The sequence below is a fragment of the Daldinia vernicosa genome (genome assembly GCF_022497035.1).
Source record: "Daldinia vernicosa strain CBS 139.73 unplaced genomic scaffold F5Y00scaffold_11, whole genome shotgun sequence".
NCBI classification, from domain to species: domain Eukaryota; kingdom Fungi; phylum Ascomycota; class Sordariomycetes; order Xylariales; family Hypoxylaceae; genus Daldinia; species Daldinia vernicosa.
In genome coordinates this window covers 21,161-37,056 of record NW_025953927.1, presented here as the reverse complement: position 1 = coordinate 37,056, position 15,896 = coordinate 21,161, and the positions used below count along the sequence as shown (strand labels likewise).

Below are 15,896 nucleotides of genomic sequence, written 5' to 3'. Positions count from 1 at the left end.
CCTTTTTGTTAGTCACCAAAGCTTCCTCGTATATATCTTAGGTAATGCTTTATTCGTGATTCCAGACAGCCGACTGTTGAATGGGGCAGACTCTCGATACTTATCGGAGACTAATTATATCTCGTTTACACTAGAAGTAAAATACGGGCTGGTTAGAGCCTCATGAGCCATTACTACCAACGATACGAGTGGCGCCACGTGTAAAGGCGGTCATAACTGAAAAGCTATCTAACTTACACTATCGAAGAGAGTATCCTAAGAATATTCGAGAAGGATTTGAGGATACCGTATAACGCATCGACGTAGCATCGACCGCAGTATTTCGTGAGGAAATCAAACTAAAGAGATCCGTAATCGAGGCGGAGTTGCATAGTGTATTTGGGCTTCAACAACGAAGTTGCGTAAAAACTACCTATACACTAGTTGCAACTAGAGATAAGTCTAGTTACGCAACGACTAGCATTCTATAAGACAGAGTATCTGGTATGACGTGTTAATGGACTTATTACGAAGGTTGGAATTCTAATGTCTTTGTTGTTCGGCGGAGAGTCCGCGGAAGTTGCGTGGCCGTGAAGGAACGAATGTGTGTAAGCGTAAAGAAGGGTGGAGGCTGGTAGGAAAGAAGGATGACGAGAAAGTTAAATTTAGAGTTGATACATGGCTCTACCCGCTTTCCCGTCCCGACTGCTTAGAGTGGTTATATTTTGAAGTTACGGTCTACCTACATATTGACCTTAGGTAGGTACGCTTGCTGCTACGCTAGTAGTATGCAAATGACTAATGAACCAAGCATTTTTTTTTTTCCTTTTTTTCTTCTTCTCCGCTTAGCTTCTTCCCCCCTCCGTCTAAGCCCCTCGTGATCGCGGGACCCGCGGAACCCCCGAGACCGTGTTCAGCCAGATTCGGTCATATGAACACGGAATACGAAGCTTGCCCCGGCGGCATCAAATAGTTGCTTACCATCTTGCGACGTGGGCGGCTTCTTGGCTGTTCGTTATTCGGCGACCGCCTATGCGAGTCAGCGCATCTATGCACGTTAGTAATAGGCTACTTGACAAGTGCGAAAAGTGTTTATTTTTGTAACAAATCGAAAATCTGAAGATGGGAACTGCGTTGTGTAGTGTATAATAGTGAATAATAAGGGGCTGTGCGCTACCGACTCCAGGTCAGGTTTCGGAATTGTCGCGCGGTCCTGACGGAAGTACGGAGAGGGAATCGGTGGATTGATTGACACAATCGGGGCTGTTTCAACCATAGTGTCGGATCGATATCATAGGTAGCACGGCGCATTAGCATAAGTCGCACAGGTCGCAGGGCTGCATGTGCCATCTTTAACGCACGACCGATCGGTTCTCGGTTTGTTTGTGGTTTTGCTTGGCGGTCTGGAGGGGCAGAGGGGTTCTCGTTAAAAAGATGCCAAGATGCCAAAAACAACAATTGGTCGATATTATTTCGGGGTATCACACATACTACCTAACAATTTCACGTGGGAATTGCGAATTACATACAAAAATATGTACGAAGTACATGTATCTGGATATTTCCAAAATCCAACGAACCCAAACTGAAGTTGTATTACTTATTGATATTCGGGTTTTTAAATGCGAATGCGAAACAAACATGTCAAAATTGCAAAAAAGATAGTCCGAGTCAAGATCTACGCAAAAAGAAATGGTTGATTTCGTCCAGGCTCGAACTGGAGACCTTCAGTGTGTTAGACTGACGTGATAACCAACTACACCACGAAACCAGTGACTTGATGAGTCGTGATAGATGTGGCATTCCTTAGTGTATAAGTAGTAGTTACAATTACCTCACAATTCGTCCCGTCAAAACTGCAAAGCTATTAAGCTAAACCGTCTGCTGCTAGCTAATTATGCGATAGGCTATTCCTTTATCATCCCTGCATTGAGCGCATTTCATTTGTACCTGACATAAACTACACCATTTTAGTGCATGGTCGCTAGAAGGGGGACCCCTTATGCAGGCTGAGCTTTAGCGTGAATTAGAAGCTGCAGCTGAACCTAGGCTCGTCCCAATACATCACTAGCTGCCGTATAACCGCAAAACGGTTGGTTCCAGAAAGCGCCGCGCCGCCGCCAAGAACCGTAAACATACCCAAGATGAGATGAAGACGGCCGTTGAAGTCGATTTTAGGAAGAAGGATGTATTGTGACTTATTGAACAAGAAGGCTGAATATGGGGAATACGTACTACATGGATGTAGTGTATGGGGTTTAGTACCCTGTATCCTGGGAGGTAATCCGTACATACATTAGCGATTGTTACCTCGGGTTTAGGAATTTGGGAATTTAGGAAGATGGATTCGGGCGTTGCTGGCAACTGCTTTTTTGGGTCTGGATCAATTAATCCAAGATGATGATGGCTCTTTTCATAGAAACCTTCCATTCAACTCCTGACGAGAATTCAATAGATTCTAACTTACCCAAGAAACTCGCGAAACCCCAGAACTTGCGGCATAGTCTATTGCCTGTTCCGTATATAGTGCTGGCGTTTCATAGCCTTTTGACTTAATACTGCGTGTAAGTGTTAATAGGCTAATAAGTCTATGTAGTGTACTTCCTATGTAAATGCAATTTTCCCAGCGGATTTTTGTTAAAAGCCGAATGTCAAGGCTTGTCCAGTGTCAAGTCAGCACTGGGCTTCGCCGAAGCGACAACAACATCCGATCTAGGTATGTATAACCACTTCATCTCCGGTTCAACGGTTCAACGGACACACTAACATGCGCGACACGCAATGATGATTTAACGAGATGGCGAGATATGTCATCTATCGTATTACTCTTTGACGTGTTTTTCCTTGCTCATCTTTATCACATCTATCACTATCTAAAATAAAATCCACTTATGCTTATTTAGTCATCTGAGCAATGTGCGCACAAAGGTCACGATCATTGTTTAACCGCGATGCTATAGAAGCTGCAACGTCACTTTCTTAGGATGGCGAGGATACACTGGGGTGATACGATCTGCCCGTTTATCATTATTATTATTATTATTTTTTTCTATGTACTGTGACCCATGATAACCCCTAGGATACGAACAGGGGGTTATTACGATGCGAGATGATGGGGCGCAGCCAGGGGTCCCTTGTCATTTTCTAGGACCATCAATATTTTACAAAGTTGATTGGTTATAATGGTTCAGCAGAGCCACAAATCTGGTGCGCTCCCTGCTGAGCAGTCTCGGTTCTAACTCCCTGTGGACTAGTAGACTTGCCGAGTCTGGACTTCCTAGACCCATCTCAGACAGGGGACAGAAGAGGCCTTACCTACCCAAACAAGCAGGCTCGGCGTCCTAGAATGGTCCAGGACAGGCAGTAACTCGGGTACAGAGTAAGAACGAGAAAGGATATTCAATGGAAAGAGCTGGTTACTCGGTCGTTGGCTCGTAAATAAAATCATAGCCGTTCCCACTTCCCTGCAAATCGTCCCCTTTTCTTCTAGGTAATTATTCCCACACCTTCGTTTACCATACAACACATTCCTCACTAAAGCTGTCTGTCTTACTGTGCAGCGTGGCCCGTCCGCTCCGTTTTATTAAAAACCAATTTCTGTCTCTCGTTAAAACAGACCCCTCCAGCTAATACACAACCTCTTAATAAATCTACTCCTGTCTCCCCGAACCCTGTGCCCTTCTGCTCATCTTTTCACGATCACATAGGCTGGAGCAATCGTAGTTACCCACTCGTTTCAGCACCGGCCAAAATGTTCTCCAAGCTTTTGTCTACCGCTGCGGTGGTCCTGGCAGCCACCCAGCTCGTTTCAGCTCAGACCTATACTGACTGCGATCCCACCAAGAAGAGTGAGTTCAGCTTCAAAATCATGCCTGGGAGTATTTTTGATTGCTAACACCCAATATCAGCGTGCCCCGATGACCCTGCTCTAGGTACTACTGTCACCGTTGACTTCACCAAGGGAGCGAACAGCCTGTTCAAGGTTGCCGATGGTACTACGCTCACCTACGGCAGTAAAGGTGCTGTCTTCACCATCAACAAGGAGACTGAGGCCCCCACCATCACCAGCAACAAGTACATCTTCTTCGGCAAGATCGATGTTGAGGTCCAGGCTGCCCCCGGCACCGGTGTAGTTACTAGCTTCGTGCTACAGTCCGACGACCTTGACGAGATCGACTGGGAGTGGCTTGGTGGTGACACGACTCAGGTCCAGACCAACTACTTCGGTAAGGGTGATACTACCACCTACGACCGTGGTGCCTACCACGATGTTGCCAACCCCCAGGAGAACACCTACAAGTACTCTATCGACTGGACTAAGGATTACGTCCGCTGGTATATCAACGACGCCCAGGTTCGCGAGTTGAAGTATGCCGATGCTCAGAGCGGCACCCGATTCCCCCAGACTCCTATGCAGATCAAGCTTGGTACCTGGGTTGCTGGTCGTTCCGATGCTCCTGAGGGTACCGTCCAGTGGGCTGGTGGCAAGACCGACTTCAGCCAGGCGCCCTTCATTGCTTACTACAAGTCCCTCACTATCCAGGACTACAGCAACGGTGTTGCGAACGCTGTGAAGTACTCTTGGGCTAACGGCTCCGACGGTTCTTACCAGAGCATCAACGTCATCACTGGTGACGCTAGCAGCGATGATGAGACTAGCTCTAGCAGCTCTGCTTCTAGCACTGCCAAGTCTACTAAGACTTCTTCTGAGATCACTTCCATCAAGACTTCTGCTAAGAACACCCTAACCACCGTCACCGCCAGCGCCAGCGCCAGCGCCTCTGCTACCGCCTCCGCTTCTGCCTCTGCCTCTGCCTCTGCCTCTGAGTCCGCGTCTTCCAGTGGTAGCGAGACCTCGGCTGTTGCTGATAGCAGCAGCAGCGCCTCTGCCACTGCTCCTCCCGCCAGTATACCCACTACCGGCGGTGCTATGAAGGCTGGTTTCAGCACCGCTGCTATCGGTGCCTGCCTCATGGCCGCTTTCATGTTGTAAATGCATCTCATGTCGAATTTTGCGAATAGCGCTATTTTTTAGGCATTTGTGAATTGGTGATCTGTGGTTTCCACTGCTACGAACCGGCCGTCTTTACTTCTTCTGAACGATCCTTTTGCACATAGCTAGAGCTCGATTGTCCTCCTGAACGCCTTGTAGAAGGCCGCGGGAAAGACGATCCGCCTCTTTACATCCAATTTATTGCTTATAATTACGGTTCACGTGGATTGCCTGGGCTTGACGTCCAGCAGACTACCGGCCGCTGTGGTGCTCCGGCGAACGGGATGGGTCAGTCATCGGAACGATTAATTGCATGTATATGGAGTTGAAGAGACGATACCTAAGCCGAGGTTATTTGGGGACGAGTTATATATATAGGATTGGGCGGAATCTTGCAAGCTTGATGGCTGTGCTGCCATCCAACACATGATACCAAGACGTACAGAAAATATAAATGTTCATTTTGCAGCCATCGTTTTTTCTCGGTATTTGTGAAGTCATTTAAACTTGATTCCATTAGTCGTTAGATAAGTTACAATTTGAATTTCAACGTTGAATTTGTCACGGGATGGACTTTTCTGAACTTTGATTTACGGCCGTATTGGAAATTCAGACTTAATAATATCTTGGCTAGGCTAGGATATTAGTGAATCCTTCCTCAGCTAGCTCAACCAAGTACGTCTGCGCTTGGACTTCATCAAGCTCATTACCTGCCTGCTTGGTTACCCGAGGTTAGTTAGCTCCGGCGTCTCGGCGCGAGAATCGCCTCGCTATGACTCGACTACTTTAGGTGCCTGGGCATGTAATTGATCTAGGGCGACGACGATCCTTGGCTAATAGTTAGGTGGATTATAATAATACGAATAGATACTTAAGGCAAACGGGTACGGTCTAGATATTTTATTCGGGTTTACTTGGTTCCGCCAAGTTCTTGCATTCGCTTGGAATACGATGTTCGGTAGGCTAGTACGAGTGGAATGAGTTGGAAGGGATTGGTGGAGAGGTAAGCGGTATTACGTTCTCGGGTCGTTTAACTACTTGGGATTGGGACTTTTGGGGGCGGTGTGGAAGGTTGGTCACTAAGATATATATATAGAAAATATATTAGTTCTAGCGAAGGGATGATTTGAACCTATACTATGTCATGTTGAAACCGTACATATTCAAGTCTACAGCCCTAATGATGAGCTCTTGTGATTCCTCCTTGTTCTTCCCTGTTAAAGTAGAGCCGCTAGATAAAGAAGTGCATGTCTCATTCTAACGTAAGCACGCTTCTCGTTGAAGAAGTGATACCAAAGGGTTAGATATGTGCTAACCAAGAGGAAGAAGGTTGGTATCGAGTATTAAGATCCAATGATATATTTTCTCTGTCTAAGATGAGATGAGATGTGTCGAATAGAAGATGATATGACATCCCACACACTGCTTAGAGGTGCATCTAACCATCAAAGAACGCGAAGCGTTTTTTACATTAACTTAACTACGAGTGAGTCCTCTAATATTTCGGCTGATCCACCCAAAAAAGGGGTCGGTTGCTGAGTGCTAGAAATATATTCTAATACACCCCCTGGAGATGTTCTAGGAGAGGTTCGATTGATACTTTAGGTGTATACTTTCTTTGGCTTAGCTTCCTAGTTTATATTGCCTTCTGGCCTCCTTGCTCGACGTATATGCTCGAGTCTAGAAAATCCACGGAACTTCTATAACTCTAGATTGGTGTACGTAAGCGATTATTAAAGTAAAGACGTATCTCATCTATGAAGAGCTTACGATTAGGACAAGCTAGTATACATGACGAGATGAATTTTACGGATATGAACTATCCCCCTGTTTTATTTTCACAGTTGTTCTTTGCTTAGGTTTACCCCTGATTATTAATCACGTTCTCCCGATTGATAAAATTGTAGCTCAAGCAATCGCGTCCTGGAATCCTTTGGTACCTGTTGTATTTAAGAAGTTACTACTGAGTGGCTCCTGAGGTACTGATGAGTAAAACGTTAGATGAATAGACGTGAATCACATCTCGCCAGAAAGTAGACATGGCCTTAAGTTTTGTGAAGCTACCCTGTCTTTATGTTAAGTCATATCTACCTAACTTGGTAAACCCGCCTTCAATGGCTCTTTAGGTAGATAAGTATTGTAGTTATAGGTCAATGTTAATGGATTTCATATAATTAAGCAATAACTTTTAGGTCTAAGGCGCGCATATATACAGGCTCTAGAAAACTTGACCGCTGAAGTCAAACTGACTTGAACCAACCTCCGAAATCGAACGTCTTGAAACGCTTTCCACCACACCCTGTCTTAAGGCATGTCCTCTTTTAGACTTGCTGCCCAGATTGCACCAAAAGATGCCGTTAGCAACATCGAGCATGTTGAAAACACTTTACCGAAATGCTGGCTGTCACCAGCAATGGACAGTGCCACGACGACGAATATATTCAAGGGGATTCGTAGGATACTGTAAACCTTGGCACGAACATCGTCGTCTACTAGACGTCCTTTCAAGTAGCCGGTACAGGGCCAGTACATACCAACGCAAGCTTCAAAAAGGCACAAGAGCCAGAAAGTAGCATCCTCGGTTTTGGGGCCAGCTAATTTAACAAAACAGAAATTGGCCGCTAGGAGGATTCCGATAAGAAGGCGGGAATACTTAAAAGGCCGTTTCTGCATGACAATGTTGAATATTAATGCTGCTGCCATTGATGACGCCATGAAGCTGGAGAAGATGTAGCCGTAAGGAAGCTGTCCTGTAGATTTCTGTACGGACTTGATGGTAGGCGTCCAGAAGAATACGAAGAGATACATGGATCCCTCGAACATGGTCGAAGCAAAGCCGAGAGCTAAGATTGATGGTTGTTTCAATGTAGACCAGAGCTTGGACGTCTTAGGCTTGTCTGAAGATTCTGAAGCTTTTGAACCAAAATTTTCGACCTGCTTGCATATTAGTCTTGAGGCTCAAGTTAATAGAGAGACATATTACGTACCCAATGGCCCCAGATGTGCTGGAGGGCCATCCAAAGTAAAACAGAACTGAGTAGAAATGGTGCCTTTTTGGTACCAGTCACCCTCACAAGCCATTCACTGACAACTCCGCTCACAATTGCCGAAAGGCTGTTAACGATACTGGTGGTAGCGTAAGTCCTAGACAGGTCGCATCCATGTTCGACCAGTTTACGTTCCCGGAAGTTGGTTACCATCCAGCTATCGAAGACACTAAAGAGGATGCTTGTGCTGATGCCACCGAGGATACGTCCTAGAAAAAGGAATCCTATGGATGGAATGACGGTGAAAAAGCACGACATGGCGTAAAGGAGGCAAAATATCATACAGGTTGCCTTACGGCCATGTCTGTCTGCTAAGGCCCCGATGAAGCATGCACTGATGGCGCTGGATAAGAAACCTGTGGCGAAGAGAGTAGATACTAATCGTTCAGACACGCCATGCTCATCGCGGTACAGGGAATACAGGTACGGTCCCTATGAAGGTACCAAATTAGCTAATGCGGAGTAGCATTACGAGCATCTTATTCCTTTAAAACATACTTGAAGCCAGTCGGCGCCCATAACGAGAGCGTAGGCCTTGTACCAGTTTGTTTCGGGATGCACATCATATCGCGATACCTGCTTTCGTAATTCGGGACGCTTCTTCAACTCATTCCGCCGGGTGGGTTGAGAAGCAAGCAGACCTGCACATAGGGAAAGCAACCCGTAGAAGCTGGTCTCGTAATAGCCCATGTTGACGGTATTATGTTTAGATATACAATATACAATTTGCCAAGATTCCGTCAGTAGATTGATCGTAACTTGACGCTAATTTAACATATTAAGATGTGAGATACAATGTCGAAAAATGACACCATGGTCACTCTTTTATTTCGAGATATGGCACAGATAAACAGCTACGAAATTGACACTTGTCATTTGAAATTACCCGGAGGTGAGGGTCGAGCGTGACGGTGCTGCGACGAGACACGTTCGAGAAACTTGAAAATCTGTTCCATATATTGACGGACATGCTGGCTAGTATACCCGTGATCTTATTAAATGAAACATCTAGGGAAAGATAAGATGTAGATCGCATAGGAAATGAGGCTCTATTCAGCCGGTTATGTGTGTGTAGCTAGTTTGTAGTGAATTGTGAATTGTTAGAGGAAAGGAAACATTGACGAGGAAACACGAAATCGATTTCTGGAAAGCCGAAAGAGGAAATACGGGGAAGCTCTCGGGGCGAACCCCACGGGTGTTAGTACATGTGGTACAACATTTAGTGTACACTAGCTTATGTATGTACCCCTGTATGTACCTTAGTATCTAAAGTACATATGTACCTAAGGTCCCCAACATTTACAAAATGTGCGCAACGTCCCGTCCTCATGTTTGTACCTCTTCATAAACCGAAAGAAAACCCCGCATCGCGTTGTTAGCATGTACATAGGTACCTACTCGGAGCGAGCCGGTCTCCCACTTACTACACGTGGTAATTTATCTCCGTCTACCGAGGAAAGGGGATTCGCCGCCACTCGTCGAAAATAGCGATGTTCCTGGTGATACATTTGATTGCGCCCATTTTAGCTAAATGAGTTGAGATACCGATGTTCGTTTGCTTTTCGAGACGATACTGCATAAGTTTAACGCCCTGTACTACTGACGTACGAGGCGTAGTGGAATTACTTACATATACATGAGGTAACCTGCATGATGTAAGTAGAGTTGCGGGATACAATTGGATATTGTGAGATACATACATACATCCATACCTTGGCTCAACGCCAATTCCGGATCCGATGATCGGTCCGGATAGGTATGGACCTACCTAGACTCAAAGCGAATTCTATTGTAAGTGGATATCTTCTAGTTTAGGAACCGCTCGAACCTTAACTGGGTCTAAGTTCTAATCTAACTTAAACTCATTGATGTGAACAGTGCGTCGTAATTATTTCCGGTAGACATCAATCTTAGATAATTCATTTTTCTTTTTCCCGATCATCAATTCATACCTTCTTAATACTCGTCTTCATCTCTCCCTTTCTACATACGCAGTAATTATTTGGCAGCTATTGTGGTAGCGGTCATAGCTTGCCATCTTAATAGAGCTTGCATTGCATACGCTGCACGTTACTTGATCTTCCATCCCACATATTAATACTACCATTTCGTAATAGCTACCTATCCTCATCCAGTCATCCAGCCGAGTTGGGATTATCGAACAGCCTAGTCACCAGTCAAAAAGAATATCTAAGACTTGTCTGTTTAAGCCACATCGTCCATTCCCCCGCCGACACATCTCTGGTCAAACCAGGTTTATGGTACAATCAGTACGACCATACATAAACGATATAACGACGTAAGGACGGTACCAAACGACAGTGTACTTTAGTACATTATACAACTATACAACCTGCGCGTCTTGCGTTGTATTCTACCTGTGTACGACAATACCCCCCCAAGCCATACCTAACTAATATCCAGTCCTTCTACTACTCTTACCCATCTTTTCTCCAAAAATTCAGACCTCCAAGACTTTATCCCCGGACACCCCTCCCCCGGCCGTCTGGCTGTACACCGACGGACACACCCACGCCCACTTGGGCAGCTGAATAGTTCTGGCTGACAGACGGAATCTTGTCATAGGCGCGAATTACCAAATTGCATGTACTATGGCTAAGGATAATGACAATTCCGCCGCAAATCCCCCCCAATCAAAAAGACCGCCCGTCAACCGCCATGACAGCGATTCTCAAGTCAGCGACCACGCATCCCACCAACAACATCACCGATCCAAACCCCAAAAACACGTTGTAGGAGCCACTGGACGCTTTCACCCTCGCGTACCATCGTCTAAAACCTTACATAAATCCACTACTAAACTGACACGACGGCCCCCTTCTCCCTCTCCTGAGCGCGCGCCTGTAGCCGCCCAATCACACCGTAACTCCAATTCAGATGTTAAACTGCAGCACGACCCGTCATCCTCCAATCTGAACAACAAGAATCCCTCGCAGTCGAGTTTGAAGCGCAACCGTTCGCACGTCGAAATAGGAAAGCGACCCAAATCCACAACAAGCATTAAGCGATCTTCGTCCCACAAAGACGTTAATAAGCTAAAAGGCGCAAAAAACCAGGTCCATTTCGATCTCGGTAGCGAACAAGAAGACGAGTGGGTTGATGCAAGCGCATCCGCATCACCATATTTGTCAAGACGCGGCTCGGCTGTTAGTACCGAAGGAAAAGCGCCGCACAGCCGCGATAATTCACCACCTCAAACTCCCCACGAAGATATATCAATTCCCAAGAAGGAGTCCTCGCCACGTCGCGAAACGGCCCAGCACAACCAATATTTGACTTCGCGACTATTACAACGTACACCCTCTTCTGGTGCTCCGCCCCAGATGTCCACCGAGACCGTATCCGTGCGCCATCAATCGGGCTCGCCCGAGTCCCAACTCAGTCGCGGCCAAACGAGTCTGTACGGGACGCCCAAGAATACTGCTGTGGTAGGCAGTGGACAGGAAGAGCTGATTTCTCGCTTTGTTAACGGTTCCGGTCCCGGCTCTGGTCCCGGTTCTGGTCCAAATGTCGAGAATGGGGGTTTCTATCCGCCAACACGAAACCCGAGCCACCGTCCTGAGGGCGTACGGCGGCCTCAGTCGCTCGGTAACCTGAACCAAAATTATCGAATCTCGATAAGTGACGATGAGACCGATAGTGCTTTAGCTCCTCGGACAAAAAAGACGGCGTATAAACCCGCGCCAGCGGAAAAGTCGCGGACGCAGCAAAAACTGAACCTCCAACGAGCGAGCTCATCTATCGAACCACCGCAACCAGTTGGCGGTGTTGGGGTTGGGGGCGTGGGTGTAGGCCCCTTAGCTAGCGGATATAGCTACGATAACCGGGATCCGCGCATGGGCAAGCTACTTGAGCGTACAGGTATGGAGTACCTCGTGGTTAGGCGGTATCAGAACCCGATCGCGCGTTCAATAGAGAGGTTATCGCATCTACCTAGTGCAAGAAAGAATCAACATATACCTGATCAGAACGGAAGCAACGGAACAGCAAACGGGAAAAGAACATCAGGCCTGGGCGGTGCAAGCCGCCTTGGCTTAAGCCAGAGCCTTACGGATCGGGCTAAATCAAGACCTGCGACACCGTCACAAGGAACATCGATACGACTGAACGGGTCAAGTTCTGGTTTTGATGGCGATGAGGAAAGACTCCACGAGCGATTAAGTGGGTCTAGTTACGCGGACGGGGAAGACGATGGCATCGCAGGCATCTTGCGGAATCTTTGGGACAAGAGCATGGATCTCAGCGCGAGCCAGGACTGATTTGGTTCTATTAGGGAGGCGTTTGATTTCGGGTATAACCTCGAGCCGGCTGGAAACGCGATGAGACTATCTACCTTAAATTACGAGACGATTCATCAAAAGTGGATTATAATTGGTAATGTTATTTTTCCCGGCGTCTGTTGCCCGCATTAGATGGGATGGGTCATTCATTATGTTCTTCATTGACCATTTTGAGTCGCTCACTTTTCACGTCATGTACAAGGCGTGCGGGCGTCTACATCCGTGGCATAGTTCAAAACGGGTTCGGCTCAAGGTTTACTATTTGGTTTACCCGTATATCATTGAATATGGAAATTACACATTGCGACTTATTCGTGAATTATTCCAAGTCCGGTTATAGTAAAGATACTAAATAGCAGTGCGGTCTAACTAGCTAGGGGCTATTTCTACTGATCGCTCTTAAGAGACTAGCCACATCTTGGGACATAGCTCTTTCATCAGATATCCGCTATTCAATATCAACCATACACAGAATAACCTCAGTAGTATCTCAGTCGTCTGTCTATACCCGGCACTTCATATACCGAGATAAGGGGCTGCAAATCCAGCGAAATGATAACCGTAGGCAAACCCGCGCTCAAACACATAACCAACCCAATACCACACAAACGCCCATGCAAGTGTCCTCACGAATTTTCTCGCACTCAAACCCGGATCAGCACCGAACCAGTAGGCGGTTGCAAGCAAGTATATCCATAACGAGGTCACTACCAGGAAGCCCGCCCACGTCAGTCGCTGCACTGTTTCTTCAACATCGTCGTTGTCAGCGAAACGTAGCGTGTAGCCGCGGGTCCCTATGATAGGTAGTAGAAATAGGTACGACAATAACGCGACGACTTTACTGATATCCATGTTCAAAGTGTGGTCTGCCGCGGCGGGGACGAAATATAATGATAATTAGGAATATAAATATGATGGTACGGCAAAATATTCGGAAGATTGATACAATGTCTTCGCTGGATATGGGGTAGCAGTCTCCCATTTTGGTATTTTGTATGTTGGAGACGCGGGCGTGAGTGGGCGGGTTGGTACCGGGAGGACTATGGTTTTATTTTTTGTTTTTTTGGTAAGTTCTTCGTGGAAGATTTGGTGGGATAATACCGGATATATGTGATTGTTTTGTTATTGATGTCTGTATTTGAGATACATGTTGATCGAATGGGTGTAAGAGTTGTTTTGATAGCGTCTACTGTTGGATATTAGGAAGGACTTTGGTCGATAGGTTAGTAGGGATTGGTGATGGGATTTGTATGCTTACTGAAGTAGTTAGGTAGGTATTTGGGCAAGTGCGAGTTTCGAGAATAATGGCTTACTCTCGGATATAGGAGGCGTTCCCTTGTAAAGTTTCGACTAACTATTGGTATCATGTCTATGGGAGGAAACTCCAATGCTGGATATGTGTATTTGCTGTTGTACTGTACCTGGCTAGGTAAAGTTTCTTGCTACATTGAGTACCCTCAGGCTTCCTTGTTCATTACCTAAGTAAGAGGCTATAAATCCAGAATTCCAGAGCTTGAAGTAGTCTAGATTACGCAAAACCACAAGGCTAGGTAGGTATTGTTGCTTGTTAGACTGCTAGGAAATTGGGATGCCTCTCAAAGACTATAGGATAGTAGTAATATTGGCAATAAGAGGAGTTGATAGCTGAATTCCGTGCTCGATGTGAGTATTCGAGCAAAAAGTGAGAATACCTATCACTACCTATGTTAACTAGAGGTTACCCGGAGGGTAACACAAAAGCCTAAGGTTTACACTGCACCATGTTTCTATGCTATTTTTATTATTTTTAGAATTATTATTATTATATTAGCAACCTACCCCCTATTAAACTGGATGGCACTCTTTGTTGGGATAATAATCTATCCTGCACGAGTATATAGATACGTCTCTCCCGTTAAGCCGCATCTATCTCGATCTTGCGATTATGCATCATTAATATAGGAGTTTACCCTCATTACTGCGTCGTGTCTTATTTCCTTGCCCTCCCTAAACCATACGTACGTATAATATAGACTAAACATTGTCTACCGACAACTGCTATTATATAGCTGGACAATACTTTAAATAGCCTCGAGACCTAAGTAATAAAGAAGCCTTAAACAAATGCATAAACTTATTCTTTTCATACTTACTACTTTATAAGGCAAGAAAATTATCTGTAAGGTAGCAAGGCATATATCCCAAATAGGAAATTTTACTCGCATTCAATACAATAAACATCCTAAGGTAAACCTTAGGCAAATACGAGGAATTATGAACCTAAATATGACTGGACTACTATTATAGTTAGGTGTACTTTGTCCTACGGGATTTCCTAAAGACCTGGCATCATACCACTATACTAGCATCAACAATATGCTGTAGGTAATACTCAGTGTAGCTAGGTGATCCTTTTATGAAAAAATGGAAAGCTTTTTATAATAGCTAATTCTTTTAAGATGTAGGTACATCGAATTTCGTTCACAATATCATTTGATGAAGAAATAGGGGTTGAAGTTTCTGTTTGAGACATCACCTACTGGGCGTTTATAAAGGCTTCTACGTAAAGGGAAATCAGAACCATGTTAAGCGGCTGGGTTCGGAATAACTTGGTTCACTATTGTAATGCTACAATTGTAGGGAAAGGGGGTTTAACTAGCAAGTATAATATGCTATTTTTCAAATATTTTCTTAAGCAGAACTATACGGTCTTGTAGCTTGTAAATATGCTAAATTTTATCATTGTAGTAGTTCTACGATATGGTTTATAAAGGCAATATGTTACTATTAACTCACAACTTAGAAATGACCTCGGGTGAAATTTGACTCGGCTATTGAAAGTTATCCTTGTGGTAGAAATCATTATGATATATATGGTAGTTATCATAAGATGTCATATTCTCAAAGACCTATGTTTATACATATTAATTCGGATTCTTGAAATTAATTGAGGGGGTATTATGTGTTGAGGAAAGCCGCTGTGAAGTTTCTGGTTTACTGTAGCAAACTGAGATTCAACAACGGTTTGAGATAACATCTCTAAGGAATAACGTAAGCGATTTTAGCCAATCAGGCTCAAAGGTTCTTCATTTTACGCTTTAGATCTCAATAGGACTCATCTATTCGCATAGTTGTTGAGTAGTTGATGCGAAACCTGGTAGAGATTACAACCAATGATGACAATCGAGATATGCCATTAGGTCATTCCCTCGTTCATCGTTTAAAAATTCTTCGCTTCTATAACTGGCTGGAAAGCGTTCCGTATGGTTCGTCTCTCGTTTGATTTTCGTAAGCGTGCATGGGGCTAGAAGTCGACACATCTCATATCAGTATCGGATTGCCGAGGAGGCCAAGAAACCCAAGAGATGGCCCGGCCGTCTCTGCGTATAGATTTCGGCAGCGGTGGCGCGGTCGCGCTGTCGAGGAGATTGGAGTGGTAGAGTGATGGCGTCTGATGATTTGGAGAGGGGAGCTTATTAGATCCTTATAGGCTGACGGTAACCAACGTTGCCAACGTTAATATGCACCCCACGAACATACCTAAACCATAAGATGATCAGTCATTCTAAGGACTTTACCGATGTAGAAGGTCACCGT

At 45.2% G+C, this 15,896-nt stretch overlaps 3 protein-coding genes and 1 non-coding gene across 4 annotated transcripts; 2 read left to right on the top strand and 2 right to left on the bottom strand.

Moving 5' to 3' along the window:
• Positions 1–1,676: 1,676 nt before the first annotated feature.
• Positions 1,677–1,750, bottom strand: F5Y00DRAFT_t39. Its single transcript has one exon. It is a non-coding gene; the product is annotated as a tRNA-Val (tRNA).
• A 1,655-nt stretch (positions 1,751–3,405) lies between these two features.
• On the top strand, positions 3,406–5,444 carry F5Y00DRAFT_230306 (glycoside hydrolase family 16 protein). The gene is made up of 2 exons (XM_048006893.1): positions 3,406–3,827; positions 3,888–5,444. Exons 1-2 carry the CDS (start codon positions 3,731–3,733, stop codon positions 4,970–4,972), a joined length of 1,182 nt encoding a protein of 393 aa, XP_047867026.1. The 5' UTR covers positions 3,406–3,730; the 3' UTR covers positions 4,973–5,444.
• Positions 5,445–7,147: 1,703 nt separating this feature from the next.
• F5Y00DRAFT_230305 (DUF791-domain-containing protein) lies at positions 7,148–9,095 on the bottom strand. Its single transcript, XM_048006892.1, has 3 exons — positions 8,518–9,095; positions 7,960–8,451; positions 7,148–7,906 (listed from the first exon to the last, which is right to left on the bottom strand). Exons 1-3 carry the CDS (start codon positions 8,707–8,709, stop codon positions 7,277–7,279), a joined length of 1,314 nt encoding a protein of 437 aa, XP_047867025.1. The 5' UTR covers positions 8,710–9,095; the 3' UTR covers positions 7,148–7,276.
• A 1,296-nt stretch (positions 9,096–10,391) lies between these two features.
• On the top strand, positions 10,392–12,568 carry F5Y00DRAFT_14492 (uncharacterized protein). The gene has a single exon (XM_048004410.1). It carries the CDS (start codon positions 10,632–10,634, stop codon positions 12,297–12,299), a length of 1,668 nt encoding a protein of 555 aa, XP_047867024.1. The 5' UTR covers positions 10,392–10,631; the 3' UTR covers positions 12,300–12,568.
• The last annotated feature ends 3,328 nt before the right edge of the window (positions 12,569–15,896 follow it).